Source organism: Pristis pectinata, chromosome 4 (assembly GCF_009764475.1).
Source record: "Pristis pectinata isolate sPriPec2 chromosome 4, sPriPec2.1.pri, whole genome shotgun sequence".
Classification (NCBI taxonomy): Eukaryota; Metazoa; Chordata; class Chondrichthyes; order Rhinopristiformes; family Pristidae; genus Pristis; species Pristis pectinata.
Window position 1 is genome coordinate 80,996,552 of NC_067408.1, and position 17,534 is coordinate 81,014,085.

The following is a 17,534-nucleotide window of genomic DNA, read 5'->3' on the forward strand; positions in this document are numbered from 1 at the left end:
TCGATCCATGCCCTATTTGTTTATCAGAATGTCCCAAATTTAACTGGTATGATATTAATTCTCCAAAAGTTCTTTCCCTCAACCAGCTTACTTGAATGGCTTGTCTTCCTCCTTGGGTTCTTCCACTTCGACGGCTTTCTCACATTCTGTTTCCATTTTTACAGTGGACACAGATTCAGTGTCCATGGGTTCATCAAAGTCTCCATCATCCAACTCCATTACTTGAGGATCCTCTGCAAATTAAAATTTAGAATTTAAAACATGTGACTCAGGAGTTAAACAGAGCTGAAAGTTTTAAGTGAAGAATCGCACAAACACAATCCTGTTAATAATTAACCATTCAGGAAACATGGCAGTGCACAGATTCACGTGCAACAGCGGCATGGTGACCCAGCAGTTCGTGCTGCCGCCTCACAACTCCTGTGACCCAGTTTGATCCTGACCTTGTGTGCCATCTGTGCAGGGTTTTCAGCTTGTCCCTGTAACCATGCAGGTCTCATCTGGGTGCTCTGATTTCCTTCGACATCCCAAAGGTGTGCTGGGGGGTTAATGCAAGTCAATGGCAAAAAGACTCAAAGGGGAGTTAATGGGCTTGTGTGAAAAAGAGCAAGTTGCAGGGGTACAGGGGAATAATAAGAGGAATGGAACCGAAGGAAGCCAGCATGGACCAATGGGCTTCCCTGTCATTATAAAATAAGAACAACCACATCAGTGAACAAGAATTATACGATCTTCCTCGACACCACAGCTGCTTGTCTACATTCAACAATCACAGAGGGGTACCAAATGGAATCCAGCGGGAGAGAAAAATTGCACAAGGGATATTCTTGAACCAGTGACACAGACCTCTAAATCACTTGTGCAAATCTAGGTTCATCTGTCGTCTCCTACTCTCGGTTGAGTTGTTGGTGGGAACTGATCCACCACTTGAGAGTGCTTTGACTTAACATTCACAACACAGGAGAGCTGTCGAGGGTGCAATAGTGCAGTTAAAGCACCATCCAGGGAGTTTTAGTTCACATCCAACTATTTGCTTGGCATAATAGAAGTTGCATTTTTCAGGAGCATGACACCCACTAAAGCGAAAGAGCAGCAAAAATTGCAGGAAAATGCCACAAATCCATCGAGGTTACAGCAGATAAGTGAGGAAAAACCCACTGAAATTCACTCCCCAGGTTGCAGAATTGGAATACTGACTGTGCCACTTCCTATAGTCTAGTATGTGACAATTAACACAACATAGGAACAAAAAGCAAACTGCTGGAGGAACTCAACAGGTCAAGCAGCATGTACGGAGGGAAAGGGATGGTCGACATTTCAAGTCAAAACACTGCATCAGGACTGAGAGCATTGAGGGAGGAATGCCAGTATAAAGGAGGGTGAGGCAGGGACTGGGAGGTGATCGATGTACCAAGGAAGGGTGAGGGATGGTGGGCAGATAGGTTGGGGATGGGGGGGGGTGGTGGTGGGGGGACAAAAGAGGGGTGGAGTGCAAAACAGCAAGACTCTCTCTTCTCTCCTCTTCCATCGGGTAGGAGATACAGGAGCCTGAGGGCACGTACCACCAGACTAATGGACAGCTTCTACACCACTGTGATAAGACTATTGAAAGGTTCCCTTATACAATGAGATGGACTATGACCTCACGATCTACCTTGTTGTGACCTTGCACCTTATTGCACTGCACTTTCTCTGCAACTGTGACACTTTACTCTGTCCTGTTATTGTTTTTACCTGTACTACCTCAATGCACTCTGTACTAACTCAATGTAACTGCACTGTGTAATGAATTAACCTGTACGATCAGTATGCAAGACAAGCTTTACACTGTACCTCGGTACAAGTGACAATAATAAACCAATACCAATACCAGAGGCCGGGGTGATATGTGGAGACAGACATGGAAGACAAAAAAAAGGACATAAAGTGGCAGAAGGAGCCAGGTGGGGGAGGGGGTGTGGCAAGGAGGGGAGGGGGTAGAGAAAGAGAAACTGGAGGGTAATAAGTAGAGGCACAAAAGGTGCAAATGCTGGACCCTGATAAGGAAGATGATAAGAGAGGGCTGATGGGCAGACGGAACCAGATAGGGGAAGAGGATAGGAGACCCAATGGGAAAAGCGTGTGGGTGAGGGGTGGATGAAACCAGGTGGCAAAGGGGGATGAAACTTGGCAACTGGGTGGGGGGGGAGGGGGAGGAACAAAGAGGGAGGACCTAAGTGGATCAGAAGGGGGGAGTGGGGGTGGAAAACAAAGGGGTAAGAGTTACCTGAAGTTGGAAAATTTAATGTTCATACCATTGGGTTGTAGCCTACCCAGGCGGAATACGAGGTGTTGTTCCTCTAGTCTGCATTTGGCTTCAGCAGAATGCCTCACTTCACATTTTCCAGGATTGTTTCAACTGCCATCTCACCAATACCATTCTGCAGCCAAAAACTATTCATCTCACTATCAACACAACCGCCAATTTTTGTGTCATCCTTGAACTTGCTCATCATACCAGATTGTTATTGTATAAAACAAATAGAAAAGATCCCAACACTGATCCCTCCAGTACATAAATGGTCACAGACAGGCTTCCAATCGCAAAAACAATCTTCCAATATTACCAAGCCAATTCTGGATATTATTTGACTCATTGCGTTGGATCCCATAGGTTCTCCTATTATCTTTTGGAGCAGACATCCACATGAGCCATCAATACTGTAGGTCAACATCCACTTGAAGAATGCTGCAAGCCAGCACAAGTCTAATTTAGATATTTACTGTGCAGCAGGCGCCAGACAAAGACAACAAGGGAGCAACTATCTGATTCTCCCACATTAAAGAACCGGGCCAGACAGAAGAATACCCTTTCAAAACTGCACAAGGTAACTCACTCACCCTTCAAAGTTTATATCACAACAGCCCCACCAACAATCCTTGGTCATTATAAAACTCAGTTCCAAAGTAAACCTGCTCACTGTTAACAATGCTGTATTGGAGAGCACATGTGTCACAGAAAGTAATGAAATTTAAATTAATTCACACCAGTATTTTCATCATTACCACCATCTTTTTTGGTTCACAAGCTACAAACTTCCAGCAACCACGCATCCCCCAGTCCTGATGAAGGGTCTCGGCCCAAAACGTCGACTGTTCATTTCCCTCCAAAGATGAAGCCTGACGTATTGAGTTCCTCCAGCACTTTTTGTGTGTTGCTCCAGGTTTTCAGCATCTGCAGTCTTTCTCCTGTACGCATTCCCTAAGCTTTGTTCTACCTCCACCTGGTGGTCAATGTATGAGGAGCAACTCCAGAGACAGCCTTGCCAATTCCTACTTCTTTGCTTTCCTTCTGCCCCAATACGAGTTGCACAGATACTTTAACCTCCAGAACAACACTGAAAGTCAATGAGTCTCTATCCTTTTTATATTAGTAATGGGGTCAAACAAAGGTCATAAACGTTAAACTTGCATAAATTCACAAATCCACTTACCCTTAACTTGCTTAACAATATATGTTTGGGTGACAGGCAGTAAAAGCCCCCTCCTTGCCCCACCCAATTGCACATGCCCTGAGCCAAAGATACTGTAGGTCAATATCTAATAGAACAACTTTACAGCCCAGAATAAATCTAACTAATATGCTTACATGAAATAATAAACATTTAATAGTGCTGGTCATGAACTTTAAAAGTCCCAGACCAGAAGAGAAATGCTTGATACTCATGTCTACTTTATAATATTGAACACAAAGCAGAATCCCAGCCAAAGAATTCATTCTTTATCAGACTTGGGCCTGTGATTTTAAGCCAAAAAGTCAACTTGTTCTCACAACTCAAGAACAGTTCTCAATCCAAAGTCAGAATTATCTTTCTTCCTTGTTTTTCTTTTAAATCCCCCCCTCCCTCCAGTTTGTACATTTTTAAATCGGATCTCAGTCTCCCCCCTCTTCTCCGTCAGTCCCTTCTGCTCTGTTTTCCGTAAGGCTTTTGTTTTGTTCTACAATTGCATTGGCAAAGAACCAGGTTAATCCATTTCAGGTATTCAGGAGATCTGTTTCAGGATTAACCAAAAACATTAGCAGCTTCTCACTGCCCAGGTACAACCTGACTTACTCAGCACCTCCATCCTTTTCTGATTTTTAAATCACCTTAGTACAGTCAGTGCAAGTGACTGAGGTACTAAATGAGTACTTTGCGTTAGAATTTACCGAGAAGAAATTGGAGGATAGTGAAAACAGAGTGGGGCATGCTCATGTGCTGGGACATATTCAGATTAAGGTGGAGGTAGTGCTGGGTCTTCTTGAGGAAGAAAAGGGTTAAAGAGTTGTGACCATACCTATAGCTGATAGAAAAAATACCTCTCCAGCAAGAGCAAGCAAACCGCTGACTCATTAGATGGAGTGTTAAATACATTGTTCCGGCTATTGATCTGTCCCGATCTGCTAGACTGTAGCGATACTGGGTGCAATAAACATCGAGGTAGAAGCTTGGTCTAAACAATGAGGGGTGATACCTGCCTTTGAATTTCTTGATTATAACTCAATTATAATAAACAATAGGTGCGACGTCTGTCTCGGGCTGACCGAAACTCCATCCTTTTCTGATTTTTAAATCACCTTAGTACAGTCAGTGCAAGTGACTGAGGTACTAAATGAGTACTTTGCGTTAGAATTTACTGAGAAGAAATTGGAGGATAGTGAAAACAGAGTGGGGCATGCTCATGTGCTGGGACATATTCAGATTAAGGTGGAGGTAGTGCTGGGTCTTCTTGAGGAAGAAAAGGGTTAAGAGTTGTGACCATACCTATAGCTGATAGAAAAAATACCTCTCCAGCAAGAGCAAGCAAACCGCTGACTCATTAGATGGAGTGTTAAATACATTGTTCCGGCTATTGATCTGTCCCGATCTGCTAGACTGTAGCGATACTGGGTGCAATAAACATCGAGGTAGAAGCTTGGTCTAAACAATGAGGGGTGATACCTGCCTTTGAATTTCTTGATTATAACTCAATTATAATAAACAATAGGTGCGACGTCTGTCTCGGGCTGACCGAAACTCGCGGCGCCGTATGCATTAGGTGTGCGTGACAATACCTGTATAAATCTCTGTCTACCCCTTTGTACCGAGAGAACTCGGGAAGCGACTCTTGATGAGTGCTGAAGAGCCTTCTCCTTAGCGGTGCACTGCTAATAAACGTGTTTTATCGAATCGACCTCGTGGCACTGTGTAACTTTACATCGGACAGCAGTGAGAATTGAATTACGGGACAACATTCTGAAAAGCATTGATGTGGATAATTCCCCAGGGCATATATCCCGGAATATTGAAAGAAGCAAGTGAGGAGATTGCTGGGGCTTTGACAAGGATCTTTGTGTCCCCACGAGCAACAGGCGAGTTCCTGAAGGACTGGAGAGTAGCAAATATAGTGCCTTTGTTCAAGAAGGGAAATAGGGAAAATCTAGGTAATTATAGGCCAGTGAGCCTCACTTCAGTGGTCGGGAAGCTATTGGAAAGGATACGGAAGGATAGGATTTATACACATCTGAAAAGGCATGGCATGCTTAGGGATAGTCAGTGTGGCTTTGTGCAGGGGGGATCATGTCTTACAAACTGGTTGACTTTTTTTTTTGAGGACGTGACAAAGATGCTTGATGAGGGCAAGGCAGTTGATGTTATCTATATGGACTTTAGTAAGGCGTTTGATAAAGTCCCTCATGGTAGGTTGATTCAGAAGATGAAGATACATGGGATCCAGGATGAATTACAAGTTTGGATTTGGAACTGACTTGCCCATAGAAGACAGAGAGTAGGGGTGGGAGGCTGTTATTCTGGCTAGAGATCCATGACCAGTTGTATTCCACAGGGATCGGTGCTGGGACCTCTGTTGTTTGTGATATATATCAATGATTTGGATGGAAAAGTAGATGGATGGAGTTGTGGACAGTGTAAAGGACTACTGAAGAATACAACAGGATAATAGATCAGTTACAGATATGGGCAGAGAAGTGGCGGATGGTGTTTAACCTGGGCAAGTGTGAGGTGTTGCACTTCAGGAGGTGAAATAAAAGGAGAAAGTATACAGTTAATGGTCAGCCCCTTGATAGCAATGAGATACAGAGGGATCTTGGGGTCCAAGTCCATAGTTTACTGAAAATAGCTATGCAAGTGGATAAGGTGGTAAAGAAGGCATTTGGTATGCTTGTCTTCATTGGTAGGGGTGTGGAGTATTGCTATTGGTTTATTATTGTCACTTGTACCGAAATACAGTGAAAAACTTGTCTTGCATATCAAACAAGACCAAAAGTATTAACTAAAGATTACACCTAAACAGTAAGGAAGTCACGCTGCAGCTATACAAAACTTTAGTCAGACCGCACATGAAGTATTGCGTGCAGCTCTGGTCGCCCTATTCTAGGAAGGATGTGGATACTGGAAAAGGTGCAGAAGAGGTTTACTAGGATGCTACCTGGATTAGAGGGTATGAGCTATAAGAAAAGGTTGGACAGACTTGGGTTGTTCTCCTTAGAGCTTTGGAGGCTGAGGGGAGACCTGATAGAGGTTTTCAAAATTACGAGAGGCATAGATAGTGTAGACGGTCAGAATCTGTTCCCCAGGGTAGAAATGTCAAACACCAGAGGATATGCTTTTAAGGTTAGAGGAGGGAGGCTTAAAGGCACCATGAGGGCAAGTTGTTTATTTAAAAAAAAGCAGACAGTGGTAGGTGCCTGGAATGGATTACTGGGGTAGTAGTGGAATCAGGCAGTTGGGTAGAGTTTACGAGGCTTTTAGCTAAACACATGAATATGAAAGGAATGGAGGGATATGAATGATAAACAGGAAGAGGATATTTAGTATAAGTCAGCATCAAGATTGGCACAACATCGTAGGCTGAATGGCCTGTCCATTGCTGTACTGTTCTATGTTCAATGTTCTACGTTTAATCTGCTGCTTTTCGGGCTTCTCAAGACATTTTATACCAATGAATTGCAGCCACTTTTGTGATTTGGGGAATGGAAAAGCGATTACAGAAACCACAATTGTTCATTGTTGTGCCTTATGCTGGAGACACACATAAATCTGGAGCATTTTGTTCTACGTCTCGGTGTGGCCGTATCAGGAATTGGCAACAAAGGACTCATTATGTCCAAATAAGGTTAAAAGCAAGGAGTTTCAGGGAGAAACACACCAATTGCTAAACTGTTCACTGATACAAACACACACGCTAACAAAAAGTGAAACCAGGATCACAGTACTTCCCTGTAAGCAAACAGTTTAACTTACTCACAGAACATTACATCAGAGGGCAGCTCACTGGCTTTGTGCAAAACCACAGCTCAAAGCTCCATCCTCAAGATGGGAAATAAGAATACTGGGAACAAAACATGCATTTTGTTTTAAAAATAACATTAATTGTATTTTTTAATATTTACCATCAGTATCTCTCTCCTCTTTTTCAAACACTTCCTTGGGAATGTCATTTGGTTCCTCCAATTCCAACTCCTTTTGCTGTTGTTTCACATGCACCTTTTTGACTGAAGAATTCACAGGAACTGGCAGGGCTCTTTCCACTGCACCTATTCCTTTTTCAGGTTTCCTTGCAGAGCCATTCAGGTGAGTAAAATTGGGGGCTGAAGAAACCTGAGGGTTCACAAATGCAAACTTCTAACTTTGTTTCAGAAATGTGCAGGAACTGAGTTTCCACAATTGAAGACGTTTAATACTGAGTTGATACACCACGATGTAACACAATTAAAAATCCAAACATTGAAATGCAATTAGGAATCGTCTAAGTCCTTCTCTCATCTGTGGCCTCCAATAAGAATAGAAGCCACATTAAAACAGAATCAGGCCCAGCCCATTCGGCTCTTTGTGTTTGAGGATCTATTACCTCGGTGACACCTTCCTGCACCAACAAACAAGTCCTTGATTCCCTTAATATTCAAAAACCTATCAATCTTTATTCTTTGCAAATGTTTCCCATGTTTCTGCAGTAATGTTCATCCATACTTTCCCTTCTCCTTTTAAGATTCCTAAACCATTGCCACCATTTTGTACAGAAACTGGCATCGCTTCACTGTGACAGTCTTCTCTCTCAGTGCAACTGAGGCACTTTGAAACCCAACAATAGGGTTCCCTAACCACTACTTGTGACTTTACTAATGTTTTAACACTGAAGTGACCTGACAAAGCACACCAAAGCAACCGAGCAACATTCTGCAAAGATTTGTGCTGAATGTACATCTTACATGAGCAATAGGTCATAAACTCTATATAGAATGACCTCCTTGACAAGCATTAATGCACTCAGCTCAGTCATGTATACATTTAGGCTATTTCTCTTCCTCACATGGCTGAACTATCATACCTGAACACACCAGAGAAGGAAGCAGATTGGAATGCAGATGCACCACAATCATGGAGTACTGACAGAGGAGGGCTCAAATAAAATCTCAGAGAAAAGTTCAAAATTAGTAATATTAACACAGCAACAAACTGTACAAATATTAATGAAGATACAGAAATAACAGGGAACACTGAGGGCGGCACAGTGGTGCAGTTGCTGCCTTACAGCTCCAGCAACAGGGGTTTACTTCTGCCCCTCGCTGTTTGTGCAGAGTTTGCATGTTTTCCTGTGGGTTTCTTCTAGGTGAACCCAAATCCCAAAGGTGAGTTGGTTGGTGGGTAAACTGATCACTATAAATCGCTCCTCGTGTGTAAGTGAGTGGTAGAATCGGGGGGGGGGGCGCTGGTTGGTGGTGGTTGAAGAAGGGAGCTGATGGGGATGTGGGGGGAATGGAATAGGATCCGTCAAATAGGTGATTAATGGTGGGTACAGACTGGGTGGGTCAAAGGGGCTGCTTCCATGCTGTTTGCCTCCATGACGCATTGTTTCATTCTTTTCATTTAACATTTTACCGCTCATCTTTAAATTCCAGGGATAGACAGAGACTTTTTGTTTAAAAAAAACTGCCGAAGCTCTTTACTGGGTTACCTTAGGTGCAGGTGGTTTGACGGAAAATGGATTCGCTAACACCCCAGCAGGCTTCCTCTTCTTTAAGACCACAACAGGAGGTGGTGCAGATACCAAGGATGCCTATTAAATGAAAACCAAAGCTCATTAGGGTATCTAAAGCTAGGAACAGGGAATAAATTATGCAACATACAGCCAAATTATCTAAAATAATCTAAACAGGAATTGGCTCTTTACTTCTGCATGAAGATCCTGAAGTATGTCTCCCAGTAGATCATCCTTGGACAAATCAACATCCTTCTGCAAGAACAAAAAACAAAACCAGATAGTCTGTAATTATTAATTGCAACTTTTTTTTTAAAGTTTGAAATAGGATTCTGCACAAATTCTTCCCTCCTGTACTGCCCCTACTGGAACCCTTTATCTCTTCATGGCTTGTCATCAAACACTCTAACAAACTTCTACAGATGTACTGTTGAAAGTTTCCTGACTGGTTGCATTATGGTCTGGTATGGCAATTCAAATGCACAGGAACGCAAGAAGCTGCAGAGAGTAGTGGACTCAGCCCAACACAATCACGGGCACATCCCTCCACACCATTACTAGTATGTGTAGGAGGCACTGTCTCAAGAAGACAACATCCAAAGATCCATGTCATCCGGGCCATGCCATCTTCTCACAGCTACCATCAGGCAAGAGGTACAGAAGCCTGAGGTCCCACCCCACCAGATTCAAGAACAACTACTTCCTCTCAGCCTTTTGGTTCTTGAACCAACCGACACAACCCTAATCACGACAGTTTAGCAACACTATGACCACTTTGCACTAATGCACTATTTTTTCTGTTCTAATTGTGTTCTTTCTTGTAAAGATTTTGTTTAATTATGTTTTACTTGTGAATGCTGCTTATATGCTGCTATGTGCCTCCGATGCTGTTGCAAGTAAGTTTTTTACTGCACCTGTGCATACATGTACTTGCGCATCTGACAATAGGCTCGACTTTGGACTTTTGAGAAGATCAGGATACCCGGTGACACTGCCTTGTTTAGATTCAAGCCAATGAATTCAAATTCAGTTCTCTCCAGCCTGCAGCTATAAAGGTAACACATGTTGCTGCAGAGCAGACTGTTCAGACCCCAATTTCCTGCAACAGGTTTTGACAGCCAGCAGGAACACTCTACTTACACATGATGATCAAGATGATATGCAGTGCAGAATTATCAAGGGGCGGCAGAAGATCCTTTGGGAAGGTTGCGTACAGATTTCTGGATGGCAACACCTGGTCTAAGAATCTAGTTCCATTTAACTGAGGCCATTGATGAAACCAAATTCTTTGCTGTCATCCTGCTTCTGTGAAACAAACTACTGAAGTAAAGGTTCCATCCTTTAAATCAAGCCTCATAAATTCTTCACTTACAATAAAGGTAGGCAATGGATCCTGATCAACATTGAAAAGGAAAATTTAATCTTGGTATCGGTATATTATTGTCACTTGTACCGAGGTACAGTGAAAAACTTGTCTTGCATACCGATCGTACAGGTCAATTATTACACAGAAGAAAACACTTAGAATTGCTTGGTCTCTAACATGCTTGGGCATAATTAAGTTGTTTAATCTCAGAGCCTACACCACAGATATTGACTTTGTTACTCAGGTTTCACAAAACAAAAGACATTCAGGGTACAACTATTTGGCTAGGCCTTCAAATGACTTCAATAATTTTCCTACTTTACTGACAGAAATTCTCATACGTCCAGACTCTGCAGAACCAAAGGATGACTCATGAAAGCTTATGATGGTGCAGGCCAGATGCAAGGTCAGACCAAGAGGCGACCAGATGATTAAATAAGTTGAAGTGTACTACAGTACATGATGCTCCTTGGTATGTAAACAATTTGGTTTTCAAATCACCAGCATCCAGACCATAAAGACCTTCAAAACTATTACCACCCTGCCATGCACATGTTTGTTAAGTTTTCTACATAAAAAAGAACGAGAAGAAAAAGCTTAATCAAATTTAAATCTATCGGTTTCTAAAAAAAAAACAGGAAACATGCATTTCAGTGCAAAATGCACCATCTACAGAATGCACTGCACTTACTTAGCTGGTCTACTCTGACACAACCCTTCACACCTGTGTCTTCAACCAAGGGCCAGGCCAAGAGGATCATGAGAACACTACCACCAGCAGATTTCCTTCCAGCTTGCCTACCATCCAGTCTTGGAAACGTGTAGCTCTTTGCCGGGTCTAAACTCAATAGCATTGTTGCAGTAGTTTCACCATAAGGACAGGAACAGTTAAAGGCCGCAGTTCCCCATCACCTTCTCAAGGCCCATTAGAAATGGGCAATAAATGCTGATGCCCACTTTTTTTTAAAAAAAGAAATAACTTGGCAAAAATAGAAATGAAGAGATTATGCCACACCTCAGCTTTCTTCTTAGTTGTGCTGGCCAAAAACATGGACTTAATGTTGTTGGGTTTTGAGACCAAACTCTTCACACCTTTCTTCTCTTTATTTGCGCTTGAGGTTCCTTTGCCTACAGGAACAGATCACATTAACAAGATCCAGGCAATGCAACAAAAGTTGACATTTTAAACTTATGATTGACAGAACAGTAAAAATAAAATTGCTTGAAAAAGAGAGGTACTTGTATCAATTTTAGCACCTTCAACATAGGTAAATCAAAAAAAAAAAATCAATGGATACCAGAAATCTGAAACAACAGAAACTACGGGTCAGGTAGCACACGGAAATAACATTTCAGCAGTTTCCTGTCTCACTTTCCTAAAGACCATTGAAAACTCTAACCCTTTCCAGTTCTGATGAAGGTCATCGGCCTGAAACATTAATTATTTTTCTTCCCATAATCCCCTCACCCACTGTACTCGTCCAGCATTTTCTGATCTAACTGCTGAATCCTTACCTTTGGTTTTATTATCAAAGACATCTTCCAACAAGTCATCATCAAAAATTTCTCGACCATCTTCCACGTAACCGATCCCATCTGGCAAGTACAAGAACAACATCAACAAGCTGTCGACAACTTAACATTAAGTCACAGATAGTTACAGAAATGATTCCCATTGACTGAGAGAATTTGCCTTAGCAGGGCACATAGACACACATTAAGGGGGAATTTAAGGCTCACCCACCATCGTCAACTATCCAGTCATCCTCCTGTCTTTCACATACAAGTTTAGAGTACTCATTTTCATCAAGCTCCTCATAAACATTTGAAATCTGTTCAACCTGAAAAAAAATTCACCAAATTTGAACATCATCTGTACAAGATCCCTTATCTACACACCAAGAGCTAACAATTTTGCTAGAAAAGGTATCCAAGTGGTGTTGGATGAAAGTGTAAGTATCAGTTAAAAATAAAGTAATATCTGCCAAAAACAGTGGTCACTTGAAAGAAAAATATAACCTACAGATTAAGTTATCACAACTTCAGATATACCTACTTTTTACAAAGGTCTTCACGTGGATCATTCAACCTCGACTATAGCAGATTACAAGGTAGAAAGTGTGTGTGCGCGCGCAAGATTAACAGCACATCCAACAAAGAGGTAATAAATGCTTTTAAAAAATAAAGCAGCACTTCCTTCCTGCCATTTGGAGCCCTTCAGTTACTAATAACAAAAAAATAAATTCTGGACTATTTTCATACACAATGAAAGTGGACTACAAAATTTTAGAAGCACTTGCCTCAGAGGGATAGTGGGTTCACATTCCACTCCAGCAACTAAGGACATAATCTTCACTAACACTACAGTACAGTTCCAAGATAACAGATGTTTAACCACAGGTTTACAAAACCTAGCTTAAATTCAAGATATACATAATGGAGCAACAGTGAAAGGAGAGAAACCTGAATTACATTCATTACTCATCAATAAATCACGCAAGACCTTGCCTATTGAAAAACATATTCCAAATATGCATCTAACAGCAATGTCGCCTATGCTATTTGAATCTCCTCATGTAACCAGTTTTATTTAACTTCATGCTCTTCCAAACACTATTTTAATATTTCCCCATTACATCATCACTAGCAGGTAATCTGTCAACAGCTCCCATCGGAATCTTGTATTTTTTTGCTAATCCTTAACTCAATCTAAAATGCTTCCTTTGCCCAACTGCTGTGCTGTAACATCCACTTTCTACAGTGACTTTAACCGATTTTGCTATTCTCCCTCCGATCCATGCTTCTCCATCTTTTTCTAAATAATTCTATTGTCTGATCAGAAGCTCACAGCGATGCACATGCTGTAGTTAGGTTCATGTCATGGCTACTTAATCATTCCCTTTAATTGCATCTGTGATTCTAACTTGCCTATCTTATTTCTTACACTGCACACATGTGTGAACCAAGCAATTGCCCTCCACTCTCCCCACAAATCTGGGTCATCTCTTTCTCCTTTGTTTTGATACTGCAGATTTTTCCATCTTTCCTAATTTTTTTTAAAACCTTTCCCCAGTCTCCCACTTCCCCATTCCACAAGGACAATGGTATCTCACTGCCTAGCTGAAGGCCATGCCACCTATAGGAACGTCCATAGACCCAGTGCTCCAGGAATCAGAGATCTTCTCTTCAGCATTATTCATCCAGCCATGTAACAACAATCAATATCTTTCTCTGTCTAGTGTGACAATGGGAGTAATCCAAAGATCACTATCCTGTCAGCTCTGCTTAATCAACAGTTTAGCTCCTTGACATTCTCTAAGCAGATTTCACAGCTATCCTATGTATGCACTTGCTTCCCACAGGGACCATGACAACTCAGTCTCCCATTCAAGAATCTTTGGTATTCACTCAGTGATTCCTGAAACACAGCATTCTGTAAAGCAATGTAACATTAATCACTCTGGATCATATTTACAAAAGGGATTATCAACTCCCTTGGATATAGATCCTTGAACAACCACTCACCCACGTGTACTACCAACACTGTTTCTCCAATGTCTGACTACGCAGCTAGCATCAATCTAATGAATTTGGTTGCTTTATCAACAGATGTAATTAATTACTGCTTACTGCTATTGAAATTTAAAGATCAGAATTTGGGTTTGTCTCTGAACATGGCCAAAACTTCTCATCCTTTACAAAAAGGACTGAAGTTGGCTACTTTACCTCATATTTTATTTTCTCGCCAGCCTTGGCCTTCTTCAAGCGTTCCAGTGCCGCTAGTCGTCCTCCTTTCTCCTTGCGATCACGTTTCGAACGTGTTACTGCCAAGCCACAAGAGTTAGCATCACCTGAAAAATTAAACACCTTCCATTTAATACACAAACGGAGATTTCATCTGGACATTTGGCATTATGTGGTGTCCTTTCCCAATACAATGAAATAAACAACCTACAGTTCTGACTCAAGAACACACATGTGCGCCTGGATCTTTATTAACAGTTTAACATACTGTTATGTGGTAAATTTTTGTCTCGATCCTTTATGACACCACCTTAAGTTCAATTTGATTAATAACGGAAGTTTTCCATGTAAATTTGCAATCCCACTACTGCTGCAGGGATGGTGGCGAAGGGAAGGGGTGAAATGTGGAAGGAACAGTGAAGCTGTGCAGGTCTGCAAGACCCTCCAATATGAAAGTAAATTTATAAAGTGATAAAATTGTCAGGGAATCTCCGTAAGCCATACTTTCAATGACCATAGCACACAATGTTTACTGTTAACAGACACAGTCACTGCAGAGGGAGACAGAAGGTATATCAAACTTTAAGCGTTAAAACTGCAGATTCATTCTAGCAAGAGATTTGGCAAGAGAATGGCAAGGACATTCCCCCAGGAATTGAACTCTTCTGTCATTTATAACATTGTAATCATCACAAAATAGCTGAATTGCTTTGATGTTTTTCAGGTTGGCTAATGCTACAACAGGATCTAGATCAACTGGGAAAGTGAGCCAAGGAATGGCAGATGGAATATAACTCTGACAAGTGCAAACTGATTCACAGTGTGCAGTGTTTTCACTGCAAGGCAAACGCAGGATTACTGCATTCATTAAAATGTACCAAATTAGACAATATGAAAGATAAATCTAATCTATTATACAAATCAGCCTTCATACAGAAGAGATTTAATTAAGGAAGAAAGACAAACATTTTAAAACATAAACAACCACTTTAGCTTTTCATCTCTGAAGTAACACCAGGATTTTCACTCAACGACCTTATGTCAGTGTTATGGTTTTGCAAGGTCATAAATGGAGATCACATAATAACTCAAAGTTATTAACTCAAACTTAACTTTGAGTTATTCACCGAGTTCTCAATTTTGAATCAAATTTAAAGACACCATCCTGCCGTGGCAGCAGGTAGTTTGAGATAAATGAGTGCACAATTAAGAGTCAGTCACCTGGTCTCCCGCAGATATTTCCCCTGTTTACGTGGGGATCTCCCTCCTCCCCTATCCACAGGGATCTTACCACCCACACTCGACCCAGGGGTGACACCCTCCCCCTCCTCACCACCCACATTCTACCCAGGGATGATTCCCCCCTCACCACTCACACTCTACCCAGGGGTGAACACACCACCCACACTCTACCCAGGGGTGACACCCCCCCTCACCACCCACACACTACCCAGGGGTGATTCCCCCCCTCACCACCCACACTCTACCCAGGGGTGATTCCCCCATCACCACCCATACACCCAGGGGTGACCCCCCCCTCACCACCCACACTCTACCCAGGGGTGACCACACCACCCACACTCTACCCAGGGGTGACCCCCCCCCTCCTCATCACCCACACTCCACCCAGGGGTGACCCCTCCCCCCTCACCACCCACACTCTACCCAGGGGTGATCCCCCCCTCACCACCCACATTCTACCCAGGGGTGATCCCCCCTCACCACCCACATTCTACCCAGGGGTGATCCCCCCTCCTCATCACCCACATTCTACCCAGGGGTGATCCCCCCTCCTCATCACCCACATTCTACCCAGGGGTGATTCCCCCCCCCCCCCTCACTACCCACACTCTACCCAGGGGTGATCCCCCCCCTCACCACCCACACTCTACCCAGGGGTGACCCCCCCCTCATCACCCACACTCTACCCAGGGGTGACCACACCACCCACACTCTATCCAGGTGTCACTCACCACCCCTCCCCTCCCTTCAGCCAGGGGTCTTCCCTTTCTCCTTCCACACTAAATGCCCAGATCTCCCATTAACCCACCCCCTTCCTTTACCCGGGAGTTTGCCCTTCCCCTCTGATCCGATCCATTGCCCCTCATTACCCTGCTCGTCTGCACCCTCCTTCTCCGGACCCATCCTGGTGCCTTTTTTTCCCCCTTGACCGCTGCTGAATTCACACCGAAATGTGGCGCCAAATCGGCCGGAACTGAGGTGAATGAAACTGCAGGCTCGGATGTACATCACCGGGCAGCGCACCAATCGGAGCGGCGCACGGCAGGGCGCCGCCATCTTTGATCAAGGCAGCGGCCGATTTCTGCCCGTCTCCGGTGAGTGACAGCTCGGCTGCTGCGGTGCAGGTACACGGCGGCAGCCTCGGTCGCCACACTCCGCGCAAGCTCCGGCCGGCCGAGAGCAGCTGGACCCTTTGCAGCACTTCTACTGATTGCTGTCTGCCGCTGAAACAGGGTGTCGACGAGCACGTTGTTCGTGACAACGTGAAATAAGTAGTTTGAACTTTGCTGCGCAAGGCTTTCTCTGCAGGAACATCTCAATATTCATGGAGGTTGTCTTTCTGAGAGGAATATTGAACGTGCCCTTATGTGTGCAATGTTATTTGAAGATGGAGGAACATGCCGACACCTTGTTTTCCCAGAAGATAAGGAAAGCGCCATTAAAAAGGTAGAGCAGAGCAATTGCACGCTATTATCCTGGGATTTCCAGAGGAAACTTTTACACAGCTCGTGTGTAACAGTCACAAGTATGCTGCAAGCTTTCCCTCGAAGCTCAAGGAATCTCCCATAAAATACCAAGCTGAACAAAATTTGGATTTTTTAAAATAGGAAGAAAGGAACAAAGTTAAACATAGGAACAATACGTTTTTAAAAAAATTCCATTACCAATCTGAAAGGTCATTTGCCATCTTCCATTTCGGGGCACTCCCTCCCGTTACAACGCAAAAGAAAAAACAACCTCCTTACATGGGAGTTCCTTCGTTATAATGTGGATTGAAATTTCAAAATTGTGCATTTAACCAATGGCTTGTTTTTCATTGAATCAGGCTAGTTCCAGTCACTTTTCAACTGATTTACATTTCCAATCACTCTCTTTACCAGAATGGCTTAGGGGAACAACTCAAAATGACCACTATAAAATGAAAAGTTTATTTTTTTCCCAAAGGGGGATAAATGGGGTAAATTCTCCGTTGCCACATACGCAAGGCTGTTTGTTCCGGCAGGGCTATATAACAACGTCGCCTGGGAGTGCAGCTCCCAACACCTCAGTGTGGTTGAGTGCAGCTTAGGAGGTGTCTCAGCACAAATAGCCAGTTGTACCCGCAGCTTTGACAGCCGCTGAGGACCTGCCCCCAGCTTCACCGGATGTCAAAGCTATCACTGAATCTAAATGTCAGTCAATGGAT

General features: G+C 43.0%; 1 protein-coding gene across 1 annotated transcript in view; it reads right to left on the bottom strand.

Moving 5' to 3' along the window:
* pola1 (polymerase (DNA directed), alpha 1) overlaps positions 1-16,311 on the bottom strand; it is a 210,286-nt gene extending 193,975 nt beyond the window's left edge. Inside the window, exons 1-9 of the mRNA XM_052013854.1 lie at positions 16,219-16,311; positions 14,090-14,214; positions 12,108-12,204; positions 11,879-11,959; positions 11,379-11,491; positions 9,190-9,252; positions 8,974-9,075; positions 7,412-7,619; positions 92-233 (exon numbers count right to left, since the gene is read on the bottom strand). Coding sequence (XP_051869814.1) covers positions 92-233; positions 7,412-7,619; positions 8,974-9,075; positions 9,190-9,252; positions 11,379-11,491; positions 11,879-11,959; positions 12,108-12,204; positions 14,090-14,214; positions 16,219-16,252 — 965 coding nt within the window. The 5' untranslated portion in view covers positions 16,253-16,311. The remainder of the gene's footprint in view (positions 1-91; positions 234-7,411; positions 7,620-8,973; positions 9,076-9,189; positions 9,253-11,378; positions 11,492-11,878; positions 11,960-12,107; positions 12,205-14,089; positions 14,215-16,218) is intronic.
* Between the last annotated feature and the right edge of the window lie 1,223 nt (positions 16,312-17,534).